The 24,929-nt window shown below is 33.3% G+C and overlaps 1 protein-coding gene across 1 annotated transcript; it reads right to left on the bottom strand.

The window, feature by feature from the left end:
• Nucleotides 1-2,160: 2,160 nt before the first annotated feature.
• On the bottom strand, nt 2,161-22,958 carry LOC135840031 (uncharacterized). The gene is made up of 4 exons (XM_065356344.1): nt 22,627-22,958; nt 15,876-17,722; nt 7,066-7,470; nt 2,161-2,746 (listed from the first exon to the last, which is right to left on the bottom strand). Exons 2-4 carry the CDS (start codon nt 17,720-17,722, stop codon nt 2,608-2,610), a joined length of 2,391 nt encoding a protein of 796 aa, XP_065212416.1. The 5' UTR covers nt 22,627-22,958; the 3' UTR covers nt 2,161-2,607.
• Between the last annotated feature and the right edge of the window lie 1,971 nt (nt 22,959-24,929).

A 24,929-nucleotide genomic window follows, 5' to 3' on the forward strand; every position in this document is an offset into this window, starting at 1 on the left:
TGAATTACTAAGTTAGTTAGGTAGGTACTACTCGTCTATGTGAATTGTGAATCATCAAAAAAACGATTGCATCTAATTACGCATTGATTGACTGATAGGTTTAGAGGTAGAGGTACCTTAAACATACCTACGTACGAGTAGAATACCATTTAATGCGTGTAGTGTTTAAAAGATGTAATTTTTATAGGAAGAGGGTCACGGATGAAATGACTTTATTGTATTTTAATACGTATAGCTACTTGAGTGTGACTGTGAAGCTTACTAGTTATAGGCTAATACTTATTAAGTAACTTTTTAATCGTTTCAAAAATGAATGCACTTATTGTTTCATTTCAATCTAAGATCTTACGCTGGATGTAATTTTTAAATTAGATAGGCTGACGACAGTTTTTTTTCATTTGTTTTTTCGATGCATTTTAATGAAATCTTTAATAGAGATATCTACTAACAATTCATACCTATCTATATGTACATTTATATCATTCATGATCGATGAGAAAAATAAATCGTCACTGGTAGATAGATAGATATAACTTATGATGCGTTTTAAATAGAAAATCATATCTCGTAGATCAAAGTTTTGATAAACCAACGCTTTCAATTTTATATCATTGATTTTCAAGACATGTTTTAATCAGTCACTTTGTCGCTGTAAATAATTACAGACCGATAATGTTTTACAAGTATTTCACTCGACTTTCTCGTTACAAGTGGGAACGTCCAAGAACATCACGGTGACGTTTTCATTGATAACTATTAACCATTTATGAAACGAATCCAGATGGTAATAGCTAGGAGAAACAGCCTACATAAATATGTGTCGTAAACGATGTACCTACTACCTAGTACCTTACCTATCTATCTGATTCAGACTTAGTGAAGTTTTAATCGATATTTTTCATCATTTTCAAAATGTTACTCGTATGTAGAAGGGTTGATAAAAAATTATATGTAGCTGATGATTTTGGTGATTTTTGCCATGAAATCTTGTAGTCTTCCAAATTACAAGTACTTACGTATATTATGTGGAGTGGAAAGAGATTCATTCAGATCAACAGTAAAATGGGCTTGCCTGAAATCAATCGTTTTGAAATTTCGGAAGTCTTCAAAATGAGATTTAAGAAGGGAACAAACCTTGAAGGTCAAATTTTTGTACTATGGGATCATGAAGACATGTAAAAAAAAAAAAAAGGTCTTTCTGGATTGTACGTCGAACGTAGCTCTTCATTGAAATTCGGATCTGCATAAGTCCAAGCCCTTTTAAAGAAAACAGTGAAATCATTCCAAATAGAATCACGCCATGTAGACATTAGCCATCTATTCCAAAAATTTTGAATCAATTGTTCTCGAAATTCGAGTTTCAAGTACCTACCTGTATACATATTGTATCCCTGAAGAAAATTGTTCAAAGCTATTAAAATTTTCTTGCATTTTTTTTTTTTTAACAATGTTGAAAGTGAGTAGTCAAAAAAGATGGTGTAAAAATAAAATATTTTCGACATTTGCTCAAATGTTGTTTCTCAGCTAAAAAGAAAAATTATTTTTGTATTCGATTATTTAGTAAAGGTAATGAATGAGTATCTTGTAATTCAGGTTTTTCTGAAATAGCTTCATTATAAATTGAAGAACCTGCTGCTTCAAAACACTTGAAAATTAGAACCTCCAAGTTGAATCCGGACGTATGTATGTACATCTTAAAAAGATGAACAAAAAGTCATAAACTTGGAAATTACAAAAAAAAATTAACTGAAATGTCTTCCGACGTTGAATAATTATGGTTTATTTTTGTAGGTACGTTTTCCAAAAATACACCAGGTGGACCATGGTCTACCTTCTGAATTGAAAAAGCTGTCTGTCTTTGCAAAAAAAAAATACTGAAATGGCTATTTTGAAATTTCGAACCTGTAGCTTCTGCAGTTTTGAAGATGGATTATTTTGCTATAGAACTGTTGTTGTTCATCTTCAAAGGTTACATCAGAATTCATTTTGAAAATATTTATTTTTGGATGTTTTTACACCACTGGGCTTTAAAAGTTTTAGGGATTGGTGCTTTACTTTGAGAAACTTCCCTTACAGACTTTCAACACTAGGTAGGCAGGTACCTACGTCTAAATTTTGATAAATCACGTAAAAATTTATTTGGCAATTTTCTTTATTAATGAAAATCTTCGCTCGATACATTTCTTTTAATAATTTATATTAACATTTAACAGCTTAAAAATTCATCTCGTTAATTTCGCAAGATGTACGAGTTCTTATAAGTAATTTTTCAATAGCAAAATGCATAAAAGAAAATTAATTTAAATAAATTAAATGATCGTTTTTCAAAAAAAAGAAAAAATATTTACAATTGTTTTACATATACATAGTTATAATAAATAATACTGGTATACTTAGGAGGAAATTTTTTTCTTAATTTTTTTCGTTTTCAGTAATGCTATTAATAATACAAAATAATACACAATATTATCGTTATTATTAATTTCAATTATCATTATTATGAATATGTATGTATATTCGTAGTCAGTCTTATTCATCAATTAAAATTTAAAGTGAAATCATTCGCCGAAATTTTTCGATTTCAGATCACTGTATAGTTGGGGTCCTCTAGGTACCATTTGAAAATTGTTTTTGTTTCGATGGTCTCCACGATGGGCACACGTATTTGGAACAATTTTTCGTTTTTACTGATCTCATCACGTCTTCCAAATGCGGCGCCACTGTAGCAGCGATGTCTGGATGTATTCTGAAACAACAGTTTACGTTATTAAAATTTAAATTTGAGAATAATTATGACATAATAATTTATGTTTAAGTACTTAGATATTTGACTGTTTGAAAAAATGCTTCAAAATTCAAACAGGCAACAAGATTTTATTCCAGTCTTTCGTATTTGTTACTAAAAAAAAGGTGTTCTTTTTGTTGTACGAGTATGTAGGTAAATTGTAACCCAACCAAATGATCATTTTTTTAAAAATGGCATTGTCAAAATTCTCTCCCGCCCCATTAGTAATGATTCTTTTGAAATCGAATTAGATCATAGATAGAGATGATGACTAATTTGAATTGGGGAAATATTTTTTGCACGACGAAAAAGGGCGTCATCACGACAAGCATTTTTTCGTTCATAAAAGATGAATGAACGACGAAAAATTATGAAGTTCCACGCCAGATGACGCCCGACAATAAAGTATTTATGAACGACTACGATTTAATAACGAGATAAGCAGTATTCACGACAAAATAATTTCATACACGACAGAACATTATCAGTTCAATTACGTTTATATTTTGTACAAATTTTAACAAATAATCAACTGAGGGTTTCTTTCAAAAAAATTTGAGTGAAATTGTGACTCAGTAGAAGAGAACCAAATTGACCTAAGCGAAGCGAGGGCAAAATCTTAGGGGGAAAATGAGAATTTTGAGGATAGATCGGCGATTTTGTCGGCAAATAAACGATAATTAAATTCATGATTGTAAAAAATTTGAATTTTTGAAAACTGAAACTAAAATATTGTTGGAATTTTTATATTTTCCCAACTTTTTTGAATTTCTCACAATTTCCCAAGTTTTTCCTACTTTCGCGGAACCGGAGGGGGGCAAACTGTCTCTCCTTAGCCCCCTTTCGCTTCGTACCTGAGGTCAAAAAACAAAGGGGGTCATCCATCAAAGTCCACAAAACATTACTTCTATAAAGAACAATTTTTTACATACCTACTTCGTTTTTTTGGTATCATTTTAATATTTTGAAACGTTTATTTCTGTCGGTGAAATGCCTGTTTTTGATAGAAAAATTTTGTCGTGCATTGCCTTATATAGCAGTGGAAAGTAATTAAATGTCGTGAATTTTTTAATTCGTCGTTTGATACATTATTTTGTCGTTGGAGTACCTTTTATGTCGGGGTAAGCTCTTTATTGTCGTGAATTTCCAATTTAGTCGTGGAAATGATTTTTCTGGCGTGAAAGTGCCTATGCTTGTCGTGCTGACGCCCTTTTTTGTCGTGGTATTAAATCACACCCATTTGAATTTAGTGTGGCCGGGTTACTCTACACTTGGGCACAATCGAAATTTTCCTTTTACTCTTCTGGTGAAAGTCAATCAGTGTTATGTCATGTATTCAAGTATTTAACGTTCTAATGCTAACTACAGATTTAAGAAGTTGATAAATGAAAAAGATCATATCTGTGAGTATTTTATGGCCATTGGCTTGCCTATACCTACATTTTTTTTTTTTTTTTTTTTTTTTTTTTTTTAAAGAAGGAAAAACAACTTTGACAACTGACAAGTATCTACTTGTACAAAAATTCCATTGTTATTGTTGATTTTGTCGAAAATGCCTTGGAACTGGAGATTACTCCCAGTACCAATGCATTTTTGAATGAAAGCAGTGAGGTCAGATCCGGTTTAAACTTCAAGTAATCGCATCTTAAATTAGCATTTGTGTTTACTTTTTAAAAAAATTGTAATTTAGCTTCTTTTTAAAATATCTGAGTATGAGAGAGCTGAGCTCTCGTATATTTGTCGAAGTGTTCTCATTTTTATGATGCTCTTTTTTTCAAACTTTGTGTTAGGGAAAATGATATTAATTCTACATAGATCCAATTGAGCGGTTTCAAATTTTTTTGATAGGTATTTCATGTCGTTTCAAAATTTTAAAAATGTTAGACACGGAGTAAAAAATAAAAAATTGAAAAAAATTGAAAGCTGGTGTCTGCGTAGTTGGTACCATATTAAAAAATTATTTTTGGCAACAATAAAACTTGCGAATAATTTCTCTAATGGATGCGCATAGGCATCTTCGATAGGTAACACGAGTTGAATTAAATCAGTTCCAGACATTGCGCTTTATGGTGACTATATTCGGCCTACTTGTCTAATTATTGTTATTAAAATCTACTAAAATATTATAATACGTATATCGGGACATCTTGGATGGTGTTTCTACTCGACAAAGTGAATCGCGATTGTGTGAACACGAGATGTTCACATGTTTACATATTAAACGATTCTTACCCGGAGACCTAATTTCATTAAAGCAAAAAGAAAAAAGAAAAAGGAAAAACTCCATTCAGACTTGTTGGCACACATAATTAACGTTAATTAAGCGTGAACGATATATTTTTGCATTAATTAACATAAAAAGGTAAAAGCTTAACGTAATTTATCGGAAATTTTTTAAACGCATTCATCTGTCGACTGTGCTCGTTGATGCACAATGATGACAATGACAATGACATTGTTTCTATAGGGTTTCAAACGCTTCTCATCGTATTTTTTTTTTCTTTTACCCATAATTCAATAGTTTTATCGGTTCGTTGCGGACTAGGTGTAAATTACTAATTTACCTATTAAGATTTCGGGTGTTTTTTCAAAGAAATATTTTCACGTGTTGATATTTTCGTAAGCAATTAAAATAATTTCTATGAAATCGATTAAGAAACACGAGTACGTGATGTTCAAATTTTTTTTAAAGTATCGAACTTTTTAAAAAATGTATATATTTTTGTATAAATTTCTTTTGCATAGGTAGCTATATAATTGCCTGGAAATTCACGCAATTACGTTGCAATTTTATGATCCATTTGTAATCTAGGCTGTGGATATAAAACATAGAAAAATGAACCAGAACCTTGGTATTTTTTTTTCAGGACTCGTAGAATTAATTCCTAAAACCCAAACCTGTTTGAAAGGATTCCCTCAATTTTAGACTTATTTCATAAATGAATTCCCAAATCAAATGAGGAGGTGTAAATCAAAACGGCGTAACTATGTACATTTTACAAAATTTTGTGATATGGGAAAAAATGTGGGGGAGGGGGGTCTAATGTGGTGTCGATGCAAAGAGGAAGTCAACATGGCTTCTCAAAACATAAAATTTTCCAAATTTTTGAGCAAGGGGGGACGTGTAAAGGAGGAGAAAGATATCACAGTAAGCATTTTGTTTATGTGAGTTTTAGGACTAGATAACTATCGTTGAAAGGATCATTAACCCAGGGAGAGCTTTGACATACGTATTTTGATCTTGCAATCAGTTTTTGAGACTTTATTTCTTCCTCGAGTCCTAAAGGAATTTTTTGGAGCTAGTTTTTCAAGTCAAATTTTAACTTTCTATCTATCTGCAAAAATAATGAAACTACGACTGCTTTAATTTTTTGAAGAAGAAAAACTCTGCTTTGCAGGTTCATAGCTTCTCCTATCCTTTGAGTGTAATAGAGCTTGAATTTTGTGTGGATGGTTTCAATCCAAAATGAAATATGCACCTACTTATGCTGAATATGTTTTTTTTTCATCAGTCTGTTTCGAACTGGGAAAGATCAAAGCGACAGTTTTGCGATCACTGAAAATATTTTCTTGTCTTTCAGGCTACCTAGTACCTACCTACAATTTTTTAAAGAATTTTTAAATGGAATAGCTGAAGTATAGTTTGGAAGAAATGTTTAGATTGACGAATACGAGGGTTTGAAAAAAAAGACTGGTACATTTTTTTGTAGTATTCAATTTGTAAATTAATAATGGAAGGTAATTTATCTCAAAATCATCTTGCAGCTCCCTCTCTTCTGATTACTCAAATGCATTTGAGTAGGTAGGAACAGGTAAGCTGCATTGATCATCTAAAATATTAAATCATTTTTGAGGTAATATTTCGTAAAGACATTAATTAGGTTAATATGTACGAAAGATGAGTTTTTTATTGATCACACGCTGCTGCCTAATATTGTGCACTTGAGAAATAAAAACAGCCATGCTTAAAACATGAAAATAATCATCACTTACAGCATTAAATTCACGTTATAATTAATTACTTTATGAACTTTCATTAATTCGAACAAGTAGGCAGGTATACTTTAGTTATCGCACTCGACAGGAAGTGGATTATTAGAGCAAGATTTATATTTTTATTTCAAATTCGATCTTTTTTTAATTAATTCATCGATGGCATTGGGAAATCGCGTACCGAAGAAGACTCGTGACATAGAAGTTCATATCTAGATTACCTATTGCCAATTTGGTATTATTTTCAAAGTATTTTCTATACGATAGGTATCCAAATGGGTACTTACAGCGATAGGAAAGTGTATATTTTCTTATCCATTAAAGAAGCTGCATCCTCAGGTTGAGTCAACATGGCTTCGCAGAATATTTTTTTCGAGCATGGTGTATCACTCCACATACTCGAGGGGTAATTATCGGCGGACATTTGTTGTTCACTCGGCGCATCTAAAGATTGTAGAATGTTCTCCAAATATTTATCCGATTCTAAGAAATTAGTCGAGCGTCGTTTTCTACTCGTTGCACTGTCGGAATCCTTACTAATGGGAGCTTCTATGCTGGGAGATCTGCTGTTATCCTCTGCCCACATGTTTTCCAAATTCGCAGCCACTGTCGGGTCAGCTGCAACTTCTAGGTTGTTTTCGAATTCGATTGATTTGCCATTTCGCATTTTCACTACGTCGTAATTTAGGTACCTGTGAAAAATGAAAATTGCATTAATAGTATTGCTTATCATGTACCTACTTAGTCTGTAGAATTCAAGTACATTAAATAGGTAGACTCGGTGGGTATTTTTGTGTTGTGCTGGTAAAATTACGTAGATTTGTATTCGTTCGTGGGGACTGGGGATGGACATTATTTTGTTCTTTACTCATCCTTGGCCCACATTTATCGACAGAAAAACAAAAGTAACGAATGTATTGATAGGTATGTTTCAATTTCAGTTTCAATAGCAACACGCGATTTATGTTTATAATACCTACATAGGTATGTACCTATTAGCTTGGGTGGGTTCATTTACACCTATTATTAGGTTTTAATACCTATTGCGTAGTATAAGATAATAGTATTCAATACTGAAAGTGATCTTTTGTAGTTATTATTACACCTTATCATACGGTATGTATAGAGTACCATGCTGACTTATCCACGTATGGGAGGAATGGGACATTGTCTTTGCATTCGTAATTGTTCCAAAATTGCATAATTCTTTAACGAGACATTTATCTCACTCAATACCGTCGTGAGCCATTGCATTTCACACTTATGAAAATGATTGACGACCAGAAAAATTACAAATTCATGTTCGAACATCCCCAAATGAGATTTTGAAGGCTTGAAACCACACCAATCGAGAGCAAAAGGCACTTTATAATCTCAAATTGACCAGCATTAATCTCAAGACAGAAACATTGTGGTCGTTAGGCCTATAGGTAAATTTGTCGAAATTAATGTTGTTTTTTTTTTCAAATTTGAAACAGCTAAGCTATGTCTTTTTCTGAACTCTTATTAAGTCTTCATATTAAAAAATTTCAAATCAATTTTTGGAATTTACATTGCCACTAATTTTTTGGAATTCCCATTATCTTCATATGTACCTATTACAAAATTTCATATCAGTTTTCGAGTTCACATTATGTACAAATTACAGAACTTTCAATCAATTTTTGGAATTCTCAGTGTCTCTAAATGACAAAATTTCATATATTTTTTTAGACTTTCCGTTGTCTTTGAATTTACAAAATTTCAAATCAATTTTCAGAATTTTCCATTGAATCTAAAAATCTTAAAATATGTTCAGAATTCGCATTGCCTCGAAATTACATGAAAAAAATATGGGTAATTTTTACAAAATGTTAACTAAGTATTTTAGCACAATAACCGATCCGATTCAAAAATACATATAATAAAATTTGTTTTGAAACTAAATGAAATTTAGAAAATGATATTATCATACTTCATAACTCAATTTTAAAAAATTAAAATGAGGGGTTTAGAGGGCCGTTCAAACTTTTTTTTTTTTTTTGCACCATCATCATGTACTAACTCCGAAGCATTTACCTACCTAATATTTTCAACGAAAAAACCGTCACCTACCTACGGGTACGTACCTACCTGTTGGGGAATCGAACCTGGGTCCCTAAAATTTCTATTCCTATTCCTATTCCTACCTACATGCCCTAACCACTCGGCTAAGAGTTCACTTCGGGGGTTAGGGCATTAAAAGAATATTATATTTGTTTGGTAAACGCCCCACCAAACCACTCTCACTTGAAATACACAGCTGGCAGACTGGGGGTGTAGCAGGGTACAATGCGACACAGGTGTTTATAAAGTGGTGATGGAATAAGGCTGGGGGGGAGTATAGCGGGGTACAATGAGCGGCAGGTGGTTTACAAATCCCCTTTACCATTTTTTAGGAATTTATGCATTAAAATAATGAACTAAAATTGCAATTACTCAGCAATTACCCATCCGAATTGAATGAAAAATAATCTGTACCCTCCGCCTTATACTTATAATGATTCTTATATTCTGCCCAATAGGTACAAAAAACAGTTGGATAATTCAAGAGAACATTCATTTCCAATGAAATTTCATTTCTCAAAGCGAAACCAATAGTGTGCTACGCACACTAAAAAGAAGTTCCTTTGGTCATTTTTACCCCTCAAAAGCCTTCAATAATTGTCCCTTCGAAAAAATTGAACCTACATTATGATCATAAAGATCGATGAAAACACGTGTAATTATTTTTATAAAAAATTTGAATCGAAACTATTTCATTGATTATGCCCATGAAACAAGTGAGTAAAATTTCATAATACGTCGCTAAAATAGTAACGGAGTAAGCGCATACAAACCAGTTATTCGATCATGGAGACGTTTTCAAGTTTTTAAAATAGAATTTAGAATCACGCATTTCGATTGTAATTGGTATGTCGGGCTCGGGTTGGAGTCACATTCAGGAGAAAGTAATTCCAATGCTACGCTATTCATGATGTAACACTCTTCGTGAATACTATTTGCTTTCTCTTTCTCAAACACTCAATGAAAGAACGGGTGTGTCAGATGGAACCTAACAGTCGCAGTCGATGACATTCAAATTATAAAATCGTAACGGATGTTTTAAAAAACCAAGATGTAGATTTCTCAAGTTGTCCCAATGATTTAACAATTATCGAGATTCGAGATAGGTACTAGGTAGGTGTCTAATGTTTATGACTCGATGAGTATGACCAACCTTTTTTTTTCTTCATTCGGTACTTCAATTAGAAATTATTTTTTTTTTTTTTTGGTTCATCTTGATTATAATTTTAGTGACGAAGATTTTCACGCAAAGTACGCGTAATTTCTGTATGAAAATCGAATCACATGTAGGAGAATATTTATAACTCTCGTAACTTGATAGGAAATTTATACTTATTTGTAATTCATCTATGTAGGTACTAGGTAATACGAAGACGAATACAAACACACATTAATTCATCACTTTCCAATTTCTATAAAAAATAAGAGTTTGCAAACGTATTTATGCGTATGTGATTTCGTTTTCAAAAAAAAAAAAAAATCAATTCATTCATCACTATGTTGGTTGAATTTCATTCATGATTCCATGGCAGTGAACTCCTAATAAGGTCATTACGGTATTGCAGTTTCTATATTAAAAATAGCGAGAGGTAGTACAGGTATTTGAAACGTGTTTTGAAATTCTCTATATGCTTACCTATCATTTCGCTGTTCTATTGGCAGGTGAGTATTTGTTGTAATCGAAATTTATTCACGTGTATTTAATTTTGCTACCTGTCTGGCGAGATGGTTTAAAGTGATAGTGAAATTTTACGATGCCAGGTTCATTGGCCATTTTTTCAAGAATCCAATTGTTGCATCTTTTTTTGCCCAATAATCGAGCCCCTTTTAAAATTAGATAGGTAAAGGGAAATTGTGTTTTGAGTATAAGGAATTGATGGAGGTAATTAAAATTAACCGTCCGATTCCCACCCGCAAATATATTCAACAGAATGAAAACCTAGGTATTGTGGTCACTGTTTCTGAATTATGAACTTTCAAGAGCTTTTGCTCTCGCTTCGATCGGGTTACTTGGCTTTTTTTTATCGAAATTTAATTTCCTGGAAAAACTATTGCTCAAAAACAATGATACTTATGGTTTCACAAAATCATGAACAAGCACAGTAATGAAAATTTTATAGGTTAATATTGTGTTGAATTTTTAATTCAAAAAAGTTGCCCAAAAAACACGAAAATGATCGATTTTGGATTTCAGTAGTATGTGAACTGCGAACCTTGTTAGAAGTGGTGTGATATTTTTTTCACAAATTATCTCGTTCTTTGAAGAAAAATAGAAAATTGGACTAATATTTTGGTACCTACTGGTTTTGGGAGGGGCGAGAGGAGGGGAGGGGGATTCGGTAAATTTTGAAATCTGATGTCTCTGCATGGAGAAAAATATCTCAAAAAAATCATCCATTTTGAATTTTGAAAATTAGTAGGTATGCACTCTGAAGACTTTGATTTTTTCATGGGAAGGAGGAGGATTATGAGTAGAGCTCACATGATACGAAATTTCATAATGAAAGTACGAAAAGGGTACCGGTGATGGTAACCAGTAAATTGATAACGCCAAAATATGGTTGAAAATTTGAGAGATTGTCTTTTTTAAACCGTTCAAAATTTTGTGAAACTGAAAGTTTTGTGAATGAAATGAAAGTATAATATGAGCTTCGTCTTTATGTCTAGAAGCACAAAAATGAAGTAGAGCATTTATATACGGATCAGTCTTGAATGGCTTACTTCCAGAGGTAACGAACTTGAACGAAAATTAATCTAACACGAGGAACCTAAGTACAAATTAAGCCATGTTTATGTGAATTCTTCCATTACTGGGCATGAGCTTGGTACGTAGAAGTACGCGTAGATATGAAACATTTTTACTTTAATCAAGATTTTTTCTAGATGCTCTGTTCTTTGTTCCTTTCGTGTTTGAAATCTCAACTTGGGTTTGCATTTTCTCCTTTTCAAAGATTATAGTAGGTACTTTCGTAATATCTCAAAAAGTGATCAATGCACCTTAATTACTAAACGATGAACATGAATGCTCGTTAGGTATTTCAAATAAATTGCATTCTCGTACCTATTAGAAAAGATAAAAATTATGTTTCCTTTACTCATTTGAAAAGTGGGATCGTTTACTACAGGTGCTTACTGCTTACTCGATGTGACAAACGAAAATTTTAAAATTGATTTATCACGTTTTTTGTATTTACATATTCATAAATCCTTTTCAAAGGTGAAAGTGTTGTACTGTTCATGTTTGTACGTATAGGTATTTTTTTTTTGTAGGTTGCCTATCAATTAAAAATGTACACAAAAAGAAACAGTTGGAAATTAAAAATAGGATTGTCGAAAAAATTAATAGATTTGCATAATTCGTGATGCTCGATTCTAAATTACGTCTATTGTGAGTTCCTACTCTAAGTATATCTACTTACTTGCATTTAAATTATTAATTGCAAATTTGATGCCTACATAAGAATAAGGTTTTATATCTTAAGTACAAATATGTATGTATGTAGTAAATATACAAGGATTGTGTTGAACAAGGGCATGATTCTGAAAAATGGGTCAAGTTTTCCTATTTTTGGAATTACCTATCATTCTGACCAGTCAGCAGTCACTCATGCAACGTGGACAACTGTGCCCTTCTGTTAACAAGTAGTTGAATTTTTGAAGGAGCTTTTTATTTCACGCTTCAGTGATATCGTGCTGTGAGCTATGAAGAAAAGCTCTTCCGAAAGCAGCTAATTAACGCGCTGTGCACGTAATGAAGAAATGTAGTGATTTGCTACTGAAATAATAGAGTCAATCTTGAGGTGCAAGTACAATGCCCGATGTACGAATATGTACCTACTACTGAGAAGACAAATTTTCAATTGAATCGTGATTGATTTTTTTTTACGTCTGACCTTGACGTTACATGCAGGGAAAATTAGTAAAAAAAATTCGTCTCAAGTCAACGCGATGCCGCAATTTCATCAAGCGTGAAACATAACGTAAACAAAAATACGTATCGATAACACGTATTCGGTCACAGAAGGTTGCACAATGCACTGCCAATGTGTATCTCAAGTGTCGAGCTGGAAAAAAAGGTTTAAAAATAATCATACCTATCAATAGTTTTTTCTCTACTTTTTTTTTCTAATTTAAATCGATCGATATAGTGATTTTAATAAGAATTCGTGCAACGATTAAAAATTACAAGTGTATGGGTGTTTAGAAATTTCTTTATTATGACAGTTACATACATTATTGAATATCGACGTGAGTTAGGTACGATTTATTCAGTGCGAGTTGTGCTCCCAATATTTCTATGTTTCTACATCGTGAGCACGTGGTCAGAAATTGTTAATTGTAAGATAGCATTTTTATTTCAAGAATAGAAATAAAATGAAGAAAATTCACGAAATGGGCCATATCATAGTTTTCCTCTTTGAGTATGTCCAAAGGCTTTCCTTTCTTCGTGTTCGAGAGCAAGCTAGTTCATGTTTTATATCTGTCTAATTCTTACAAGGGAGGTTCACAAGTGTATACAGTGATTCGATTGCACCTTTTTTTCAATCAATGGGAAGAAGACCCCTGGGATAGTCCACCACAAAATTTTAAGCTGCTCAATTGCATAACTACGGGAGCCATAGATGGTCCAAGAGCCATGACATTTTGATTTTTAGACAATTCCGCCAAAAAAAAATGAAAAACGTTGTGTAAAACAATAAAATAGTGATTTTCATCATATAACAAGCTTCAGAAGGTCATATAGGGTCCGTAGAGTATTTTTTGAGCCCAAAATTTTTGAAAAATTGTCTGAAAGTGGTTGAAAAATAAGATTGGGCAGCTACATTTGACTTTAAGATTCTTTTTTTTTTGTCACAAGTCAAGTTTCTAATGTTTGATCGATATTTCGAGCATCCGAAAGGGTGAAATGTATTTTATGGGCTAAAATGTTTTGAAAAATTGCCCGAAAGTGGACTAAAAATACGTTTGGGCAGCTACATACTTTAGAAATTTCCATTAAAAAAATTAATTTGCATCGAAACTCTGGAAAAATTAATTTTCAACTGGAAGAGACACTTCACAAATTGTGTAATTTTTTGAAAATTTTGGTCCCAAAAAATACCTTTTTGGATGCGAAGACTGGAAATCGTGTCCAAACTCGAAAAACACCGTAAGATTTTTGAACGCTTGATAAATGATGGGAATCACGATTTCACTGCTTAAGCATACATAATTTTTCTTTTTCCTTTTTTTTTTTTTTTTTTTTTGTGAAATTTGCCAAAAATCGAGATTTTTAGACCTTTGGAGTTGGACCACTGTGGAACTCGTAGTTTTTGAGATTAGGCTGCATCGAATTTTCGGGTGTATAGGGAACTAAGGATCCTATATTGTTTTTTTTTTAAAAATTGGGTCAAGTCCGTTTATGCACTCGCTTGTAAGAGGCAAATTTTTTTATTACAAATTGGTGGATATAATATAATTTTCCAGCTAATGAAATCTGATTCCAGATTTAAAACATTTTCAAAGCGATGGTCCACTTTTAGGCTCTTGCTATCCACAGTTGTTTTTCTACCCATCCCATTGTTTCTCCTCCCAGTATTTATAAGATTTTTGTGGTTATGCTCCCAAATGATGATTTTAACGAAAAATGTCGTCTGTTAGTAGTTTTGATGCGATGATTAAGTAATAAGTACATAATTTCTTCAAACAGGAAATTTTTGCTACCAAAAATTATCTTGTCTGCTGGGGTAAAAAGGAAAGGAATTCGTTTGTCTCGAGAGCCGAAATGTGCTCCTCTCCCAATTTAAGATTTTTTACATGATCTTTTTTCAGAAAGTGGGGATTACGTTCAATAAAATTTGAAAATGAGAAAAGCACTAGTTAAAATGTCTCCATTATATGTTGTAAAATTCCAAAAAACAAATCCACTTTTTGAGATGAAAAAATTTCAAATTATTTCTTTATACACGGAGAATTCAACGACTTGAAGCCTCCGTTAGAAGTCCCTCCTCTCTTTTCGCTTCCTACGTTCTTGCTCTCCTCATCCTCAGTATATTTATATTAAAGCGGATGTCAAAAAAGAAATGTCAGAGGATTTCGATCAAATTCAGTAGAAGCCTTCATTTTGGGTTGAATTTTAGCTCTAGAGGTGCCCCTGGAGAGAACTAGAAAATAAACGGCTCCTCGGTCCAGCATCTACCCAACCTATTTATTTTGGGGAAAATAGTCTAGTTCCGAAAGATATTTGTAGTACATATTTGAGATGCGTCGCTCTAGGGCCATTGCCATGAAAATCCAAGACCCCTTCTGAGTTTCTACTGAGGGATTAAAAATTTGTGATTCACTTATTTTTGTGTAAATTTGTGCTATGAACATTTTTTCTTCTCAAATATTTCACATTTACCTACATATACCAAAATATCGAGAAGCATCATTTTTGAAATCGGAAAAATATTTTGGAAGGCAGTGGTGCAAAGTTTTTGACTACTTTTCTCGTTTTTTTTTTTTTGTTTTTTTTTTTTTTTTGAAGTTGGCAAATATGACTAGAGCAGAAAAAATTTTAAAAGTACAAACTAACCCCAAAATAAGCGATTTACAAATTTTCACTCTCTCAGTAGAACCCTAAACGTGGTCTTGGATTTTCATGGCAATGGCCTAGGTTAATGCAGAATCTCAAGGTGGGGCATGGGACGAAGCGAAGAAACTACGATTTTTTTGAAAATGCCTTCTCTTTGAGAACCCATCGGCCTATCCCCTCTTCAGAGACACCTTCGAAGCTAAATTTTTCCCGAGCAACTTTCAACTCGAAATGAAGGCCTCCACTGAATTTGGTCAAAATCCTCCGATATTTCTTTCCCGTGGTCAATCCTAATAGATATCAAATCTGGATTATCATCGATATATCGATGCGAAGTAAAGGCCTTTGTCAGACATCCTTTCCTCCCACCCATAGTCATCTTGAATATTGATCATGTTGTAGACTTGATATCAGGTAAGTAGGTGTCTAACTAAGATAATGAGTAACGTCACTCACCGACCAACAGCTACAGCACCAAGCCCCAACGCAGCGCCTCCGGCGACTATTCCTATCGCCGGCAGGATTAGAGAAGAAGTGGAAACAGTGCCCAGTTTTTCACGTATAGTTGACAGATCTCGATTACCAGATGATAATCCAAGATTTTGAGAGATCTTTTGAGTGGCTTCGACGAGAGGCTCGACGACCGGACGCGTTAAATCGGTAACTTTATCGATTCCACTTTGCACCTGTTCTTTGAGCGAGTCACCGATGCGCAGCCAAAAAGGACGACCGTCTAGATCTTCGTAATAAATGGTGGGATAATCGGATACCTTGTAGTCGTTTTTCATAGCCGGATATTTTCCGTAGTATTTGTTCGGCAGGTAGACTTGTTTTTCGGGGTAGAAATACGCCAAGGTTTTCTTCGGTCGTTGGTATAAATCGGTGGGAGCGTGCGATCTTTTATCGGTGATGGTTTTAGTGGCATCTGACGGCGTTGCCGGTTCAAAGGCGAAAGGGCCTCGATCCGAATGTATATCTTCGGCGAAAAATAACTGATCTTTTTTACTTTCCATTACATCGATGGGCGTCGGCTCAGCTTTGGCGGATTGGACACCATATTCGGGATGCGCGTATTGCAAGACCGGCGTCCGAACGCCTTCCTCGAAGGAAACTCTGGATGGAGGTTGAGTGGACGGAGAGTACATGGCCGAATTGGGGAATACGCTCGAACCGCTAACGTGTAATATTCTCGATTGAATGGCCGGCTGTTCGTGGGCCGTTGGTAACATGCGAGCGTCTCTGGCGGTGAATTTTTGCACAGACAGACGTTTCATTTCTTCTTTATTTATATTCTTGATGTATTCGAGGATTCGATCGGTCACGTATTTGTGTTCGGGATCGGCTGAATTCTCTTGAGATACCCATAAGCCCAAAGGATACTGAGAGTATTCGCTGAATGGTCGAGATTTCTCCGGCTCGTCTCCCATATCGATGGTCTGCAGCATTTGAGGTTCGGTTGGCGAAACTGGCCTGGCGCTGGCGGGTTTCTTATAAACGTCCCATCGGGGATCGCTTGTCCACGTGTCTTCTTTCGATTCGCTGGGAACGGGATTTAATTTGCTTGGTTTTTTGATAATCGATCCGATTTTCATCCAGCCATCGGTGGTTTGAACGACCGTTGGTCTAGGGGTAGTTGGTTTACGAGCTGGTTTCTGTTTGTTGAGTGCTTCTTTATCCGATTTGTCGTAAGGAACTAGAACACCGTTGATGACGCGAGCATTTCGCCATATTTGCTTATCTGTTTCGTCGTCCGGTACTCGTACTCCGGTAACGATCGGAATACCGTCGTAATCCAATTTAACCAAGCTTCGGCTCTTTTTGCCGGCGTTTTGCTCGTTTTTAACGTATATCATCGAAGAGCTTACATAAACTGGTTCCGGTACCCGAGGTGAGTGGTCGCTTCGATCGGTGCGATTTTGCGATGCGGTTACATTTTGCGCGGTGAAATTTACCGACTGGTTATTTATAATTTTATCTCTGGCCATACTTTCTGTTGTTGTGTTTTCCGTTCCATTAACGGAGAATTCTTCACTTTTACTTATTAATACGTAATTTGTCGTCACGTTGTTATTTGCACCATTGCCGGTAACGTTGTTAGATTTACCTTGTCTTTTCTTCACTATGATTGTCGTTATATCGCCGGTTTTTGTTTTTACCGGAACCGTCTCCATCGAATCGGGATCTAAACTTCGAGCCACGTGTAGCGCTGTCCTTGTATGTGTAGTTTGAACTTTCTGCTGGTTGCATGATGACCATGGTAGGTAGATGGAGAGTATCACGATCGTCGAAACAATCAGCCGCATCTGGAATACAAAAAAATAAGCGTTTGAAATTAATTAGCTGGATATTTAATAAGTATAGGTACCTAGACTGAGTACATATACGTAAACGAACACGTCATTACAAAATTCTGCATCGAGAAATAGGTAGATTACGAATGGTAGGAAAAGTGAAATGAAAGAAAACCGAAATTAGGTACATTTTTATAGCAGTTCGATTTACTACCCAAATTTTCATACTTCATACTTCGCTGCCTTACGAAACTCGATTCGATTCCATTATTATTATATTATTTGGCATATGTATAGGAATAAAGACAATGATATAAGTAGGTAAGTGTGTAAGTATTGCATTTTCTTCAGCCATATCACTAGCATTCGATAAAACGGTTAATTTTTTTATGCATTTATATAATCCTGATTTATATTTACTTTGTTTTTTTTTTACTACATTATATAAGAGTGCAAAATTATTAGGCATAGATCACATTCGAAATATTCATGTTTATTTTGCGGTCAACCAAGTATCGATATAGGTATATAGGTAGGTATCCGAATGAAAAAACGTACTGCTCCGATTATATGTTACGTAATTCACGTATGAATCATTGGAATTGTGAAACTGAAATTGTCACTGGAACGAAACATACGTGTTGTCAAGTGCATCCTATTCGTATAAATCTTGCTCCGCGATGGTGTTTCAAACAGGTAAACAGGAAATGTGAATATGCGGATATAAAACAGGAACAATTACTTAGATTTTTTTTTCCAAACGTCCTAATCGAACTTATTAACAAAGAGTAATGAGTCGGGAGGAGAAACTTGATTTCATTCGGATATTGTCCAAGACAATTGGCTATTTTAAAACGAATCGTACGTGAGGATTTTTTACTTATTCCATACACGTAATATAGGATTCATCATTTAAATAGATAGGTACCGTTTTTTGTGCGTTATTAAATTATTGAATGAAGGTATCATGATGTTTCTCTCTTACTCTTTTGTGCCTGTAATTTACTGAGTAAAAGGTCAATTTATTATTCATTCACTTAGCTGGTCTAGCTAAGGTGTAGATTGTAGCCAATGGCAATAGCCAATGAGAAATACTGCATGGTGATGCCATGCTCCTTCATACAGGACTCATACTGGGTTACTATCCAAGTAACCATTAAAAATTTAGTTACCAAAGTTATTTTTTTTAAATTCATTTTTTCCAAATCTTGGCACTGTTTTTCAAATAAAAAAATAAAATAAAAAATGTTAATAAGTGGTACCATAATATCAACAAGTGAATAATTTGCGAAAGTATACACTTTTTTGATTCAGTTTTTAACTGGTTATATCGTTTTTTTCAGCGTTAGGTATGGTTACGAAGCCCTTCCTTTTGCTGAAATTGTCAAAGTCTCGCTTCCTGCCAAAAATAATAAAAATTCTCACTTTCTTACCAAAAAGTCGCAAAATGGTCCCACTTTTTAAACTAAGAGCAAAAAAAAAAAATCTAAAAAATTGTTGTTTTTTGCAAAAAATTTTAAAAAGTCTCTCTTTTTTCCAAAAATTGCCTAAAAGCCTCCCTTTTTTCCGGCAACTATCAAAAAGTAGGTACTTACTGCTTTTTTTCAAAAATTGTAAAAGTCTTGCGTTTTGTTAACAATTTTCACTTTTTTGCTAAAATTGTAAAAAGCCTCGCTTCCTGCCAAAAACAATGAAAATTCTCACTTTCTTATCAAAAAGTCACAAAATGGTCCCACTTTTTAAACTAATAGCAAAAAAATCTGCCTTTGACAATAATTGCCAAAAAAGAGTTGTTTTTTGCTGGATGGCGAAGTCTCAATTGATTTCACTTGTGAATTTTTGTGTACTTACTTAGTTTTTTTAATTTATTTTATTTTTTAAAATTGAGTAAGAGCCCTGCTTGTAACACCTTTGCCATCGTGAACTCTTTTTTCCTCTTTCTCTTCTCTCCCGCGCTACTGAAAAAATAGCGTTCGTGAATATTCATCGATGAAAGGAATCATTCCTCTTTATTCTCGTACAAAATCGGAAAAATTGGATTAATATTCAATTTGTCTAGAACGTGCCCATTTCAAAAATTCACTAAGCAAAAACATGACAATCAATTTTTAGACCCAAAAAACCTGGTTATTTTCTAAAAATTTTCAAAAATGAGCTTCAAATTGATTTTAATGGAATAGTTTGAAATTTATTTTGTGAATTTAAGGAAGTTCATAGCCTCAATTTTTTTTTTAAATTTAATTAATCAATGTTAGCTTTGCCAATTCTGAATAGGCTACTTATCAGTCATCCTATGAGAGAGTTGTTTCCATTCATCCTAAACAAACTTATCAGTAGCTAGATTCAATCATTTCATGTTTGAATATTTTGAGAAATCTTGTACGAATCTTCCTATCCTCCCTCCTTCAGCTGTGGTATTTTTCTAATGTAAAAGTGATCATGATCATTGATCACATACCACATGGCTACCGGATCACTAAAGGAGATTATAAAAATTTCATTCATGATCCATTTCATCTATATTATTAATATGAATATGTTTAAAAATTAATTCTGAAAAAAAATCAAATCCAGTTGCTTATTTTAATTAAGAAAGCTAGGTAGGTATTACTCATTCAAGTTGTGTTTTATTTTTCGCGAATGAATTGTAGGTAATTCGGGTACCAGGCAGGCTACCGCATATTTTCAACGTTACGTGATAATAGCGAAATTTTTTACACAATTCGATGATTTCGAAAATGAAAACGGTAGATAAGATATGCACGTACATCTATTCGTATACCATAAACCTGTTTCAGGGAAAGTAACAAAGGTTATTGACTGTGAAAAAATACCGATAGGATATCCTGCACTTGTAACGTCGATTTTTAATTCTTGATTTGTTCAACTAGACTCGCGGGTTAAAACGTAAGAACGTAGGTATTAAGTAGACCTACTTTAAACGGGATTCCTCTATTCTAGACTTATTTAGCTAAAGGCTATGCAGCTTCCTAAGATTTCATTTCCGTCCTAAATTTTTCATTTTTATAGCAATTTTATAACCTTTCGTTTTTTTTTTGAGGCGAATTCGCGATAAAAATTAGCTTCGCGAGGATTAATTTCTTTAGCTGAGATGTAAATTTATTCAGAAGGGAAATGCACGCGTATACTTGATGCAACGTATGTACTTCTTGTAGAGTTTGATATCATTCAGTTTTCTGCTGAAAAATTGTATTAGGTAGGTAGAGGTACTTACTCTTACATTATGTATTATGGAGATATACATATCTTTACTGTAGATGAAATGAAAAAATAAGCAGCTGAATTTCAAATTGAGTTTATGTAAAATTTTCAAATCATCGTGCTTTAGTGAGAAAAAAAATTAAAGAACCTCCTCCCTCCTTGAGGTGATTTGAAGGTCTGATAAACTCTTGTTTCTGGACCCATAGGACATTTGAGTGATCAGCGAGAGGAGTCTTAAAAATGTTTCAGTTCTCAGAAGAAAGGAAGAGAGAAGTCGAAAAGTTGAAAGAAATGCAGTTATGTGATTTTTAAAAGGCGTAATTCTCATTTTTGTCCGAAGGTCTGTGTCAAGTGGTCAACTGAATGCACATTCTCATGTAGCTATTGCTATAGCTAAATAATTACTTTCTTATTTGATAGAAAAGTGAGCTTTCAAAAAATTGTTATTTTGACCAGAAACTAAATTCGTAAATGTACATTATGTATTTCGATTTGAGAACCATAAGAAGATGATTCCTCAAAATTGCAAATGTGACCAAAATTGTAACTGGGGTTTTCCAGTTTTTTCAAGCCTTCCATGAGATTTGATTTCTAAGAAATTGTGTAACTTCTCGTGATAAAAAATTGGAAGGTTGGAAGAAAGAAGTTAAGGGATCCTAATAGTGAAAATTTTTGAAACTGACGGGTAGTTTGAGCGTTACAGTTGATGAAATGCACAAAAGAGAAGCTTCTCAGAGTGAAACTAATTATCTTAGTTCGTCCAGAAGAATTCATTATTAATATGATGAGTCGAGAACCAAAACTTTCGTGTTTTCCACTAACCTATGTTCCATTTTCAGCTGACTTCCATCACATGCAAAAAAAATTGAAAATTTGAGAAATTGTAATAATATTTCAGTTCAAAATCATGAAAAAGAACACTTATTTATTGGAAAATTTTTGGATGGTACTGAAATGGTGTTTCATCTTGCTCATTTCGACTTTTCACATCTGTGAGTATAAAATTTAACCAGGCACCCCAAATTTTAAATATTCCGTATCTTAAACTATAGGATGAAACTCGAAAAAATTATCATCGAATGAAAAAAACTCACCCAACTTCTTTTGAAAAAAATAAGTCAACGTCTGATAGGGGAAACATGTAGACGTAGGTACTCCATATAATTATGTATTTGATGTAGTTTTTATGTAATTTGTACCTATGTCTACGTCGGAATCTTGACCTTGCCCGTAACATTGTACTTGTATACCTATTACCTACCTACCGAACACCTTCTCGTAATACTCACACCAATAATTGTATAAATCATGGGGTCACTAACTCGACACGATGTATTATGAATATCATTATTGATGCACGTTTTTATGATTATATGACTGATAAATCTAGATTTTCCTTATAAATTTGTTGTTCTGAAACAAGCACAGAGATCCTATGATCCTTATGGTCTTATTCAGACAGCTCATTTTTCATGTTCATCTCTTCATAATTGACAGAAAATTCAATCTTCTATTGTAGAAACTTTCAAACAACAATTTTATTTCATAGGAATGTTTGGTTCAAATGCTTAGTTCAGTTAGTTGAGGGAAATTTTCACTCATTTAGCATCCAAGTGTTAATTTTTTGACGAATAATGTTTCATTGTCGATTATAATAAAACTACAAGTAAGTAAATATCTCGAGGATATCTCACCTTTGAATTTTTCGTCTCCAAAAATACACAAAATTGATCACTTTCACTGTTCAACACATGAAATAAAATACACTAAAATCACGTCGGTTTGAACGAAAAAATTCGGTATTAAAAATCACATTCAACATGATACGAGTTGAAAAACGAAAAAAAAAAACAAAAAACAAAATAGAATCGAATTTAAAAAATTTTAAGTCAACAAATTTTTCACATATTTAAATTGCACGACCGTTGTCAATCAACGTTGCGAACAAAACAAATCAACTGGCTAAAACTTCTATGAATGGTATCACAACATCAGTCGTAAAATAACCGCGAAGCCGCGAACACAACTAACCCAATTCCCCCACACTCCGTTTAGGAAGAGATACAATATAGGTATAGGTACCAACAGGTTTTTTTTCTCTGTATCTTACCTTAATGTTCATATCCATAACAAAAAAATACATATGGTACTTTCTTATGACGACCAGACGGGCCCTTAACCTACGAAAGATTTTATGCAAGATGATTATTCGATTAGTAGGGTTGGGTTACCTACTCGTGTTTGGTAATTTTGATTTACATCTGTTCTAGCTGTTTGGTGTTTACTCAACTAAGCTTACATATTCTCATTGCTAAAGTTGTCTTTATGTTTCCAAATTGGATTTGTTTTTCAAGATGATACATGTTTTTACGTATAGCTAAAGATCTACATATTATTTGTCTCTTTGATGTCAAAATTTCTGAGGAAAAAATTTGAAAAAACTCCATTGAAATTAGAGTGTAACTTCGGAAGATTTTGCTAAAATTTGAGGAAAATTATAAAAATTAATTTTTTGAAAATCTAAAATTTTTCCAAGAAAAAAAAACAATGTGAAGGTTCGAATGAGATTTCGATTTTTCCCATACATCTTCAAAATTCTACCAATCAACGTGAAAATTTTTTTGGTTCCTGCTTTCTTAAAACCCAACCCGAAAATATCAATTTCTTTTTGGAGATTTTCAAATAGAACATAAAGAGTGTGATTTTTTTGCCATTACATATTCCAAATTTTAAAATAAGTTTACATTATTTAAATTAGTCTGATCGATTACTTGGGAAACCTTATTTCTCAACTATACTAACTCATCAAGCAAGGATTCTCTATTTTCCAAATAATTAGTTGATTTTAAATACTGTAATTTAAAACATTTTAATGTCGTTTTTAAAAATGTAAATTTTCAAGTTGGAACCTCGAAAGGAGATCGAAATTGAAGTTGAAGCTGCCAAAATTAATTTTCACGTCTTTGGCAGAATTTTAAAAATTCGCAGAGAAAATCGAACTGTTATTGGAAATTCCAAGTTGCTAGAAGTAATGAAATTTAGTTTCGGGATATCAATATCAGTTTGGAGTTGAATGATTCATATAACTATTTAACTTTACTATAAAGTATGAGGTCCAATTTATTTCTTAAACAAGGTAGTAGGTACATAATATTTTATTTTTACTGAAAAAATAGCCTTAAAAAATGTAGGTAATATTTTAAACTTTCTAAAATTCTTCATTTGAAAAATCAAGTTGTACAACTAGTAGGTACCTAATTTTAATTGCAGAGGTTTTAAAACACAATTAATTTTCGAAAATTCAACTTTATTGGTAAAATTGAAACTGGATACCTTAAAGTTCCTTTGCAGAGCCATGCAGAAAGATTCCAGAATATGAGAAAAATAATGAGGGTCTCTCCAATTTTTGGTTGCCATTTCAATTTTTTTTTCTCTGAGGCCTGGACATTCTCCCCAAAAAAACCAAAATACGGACCCCTGAAAAATTTTGTTTCGTCTGTCTCATGAGTGAGCACCTTTGTGAACATTCATGTATGATCGAATGATTCTCGTATATGGCTTGAAAGGACTTCATTTTGAAAGAAAACTTTTGATTTAATTTTTAACAGGGAGAGGAGGGAGTTTATGAACTCGTTTTTCTGAATGTCAAAAGGGATGTAAAAAATACTTGAAAACAATTTATATTGCAATGATGATGTTGTCATTAAAATAAATGCATAAATAGAAATACCTTAAGTATAGGTAGGTATAAATTTTAGATAGGTACAAAAGAAAAGTAAATATTATTATAATGTTACCATATAAATTCTTATAGATCGCGAGTTATCCATCTTCTTATAAAATGGTCTTTCAATTTTAAAAGTCTTCAAAAAACAGAAACAAGACATTAACGACCATCGAATCTTCCTGTGCGTATTCATCATTGGACGCACATTGCATTTTCAAGAAAACGAAGTCGTATGAAGAATGGGAAGGTAATGGCAGGGAAAGGTTTCGT

This window comes from Planococcus citri, chromosome 3, assembly GCF_950023065.1.
Source record: "Planococcus citri chromosome 3, ihPlaCitr1.1, whole genome shotgun sequence".
NCBI lineage: Eukaryota > Metazoa > Arthropoda > Insecta > Hemiptera > Pseudococcidae > Planococcus > Planococcus citri.

Excerpts from the sequence above, each read along its gene's own strand:
- LOC135840031 (XM_065356344.1), bottom strand. The coding sequence starts at position 17,722 with ATGCGGCTGATTGTTTCGACGATCGTGATACTCTCCATCTACCTACCA. Across the intron at positions 7,471-15,875 it reads GGTGCTGTAGCTGTTGGTCG|GTACCTAAATTACGACGTAG; the intron begins GTGAGTGACGTT and ends CATTTTTCACAG. Across the intron at positions 2,747-7,065 it reads ATATACACTTTCCTATCGCT|AATACATCCAGACATCGCTG; the intron begins GTAAGTACCCAT and ends CTGTTGTTTCAG.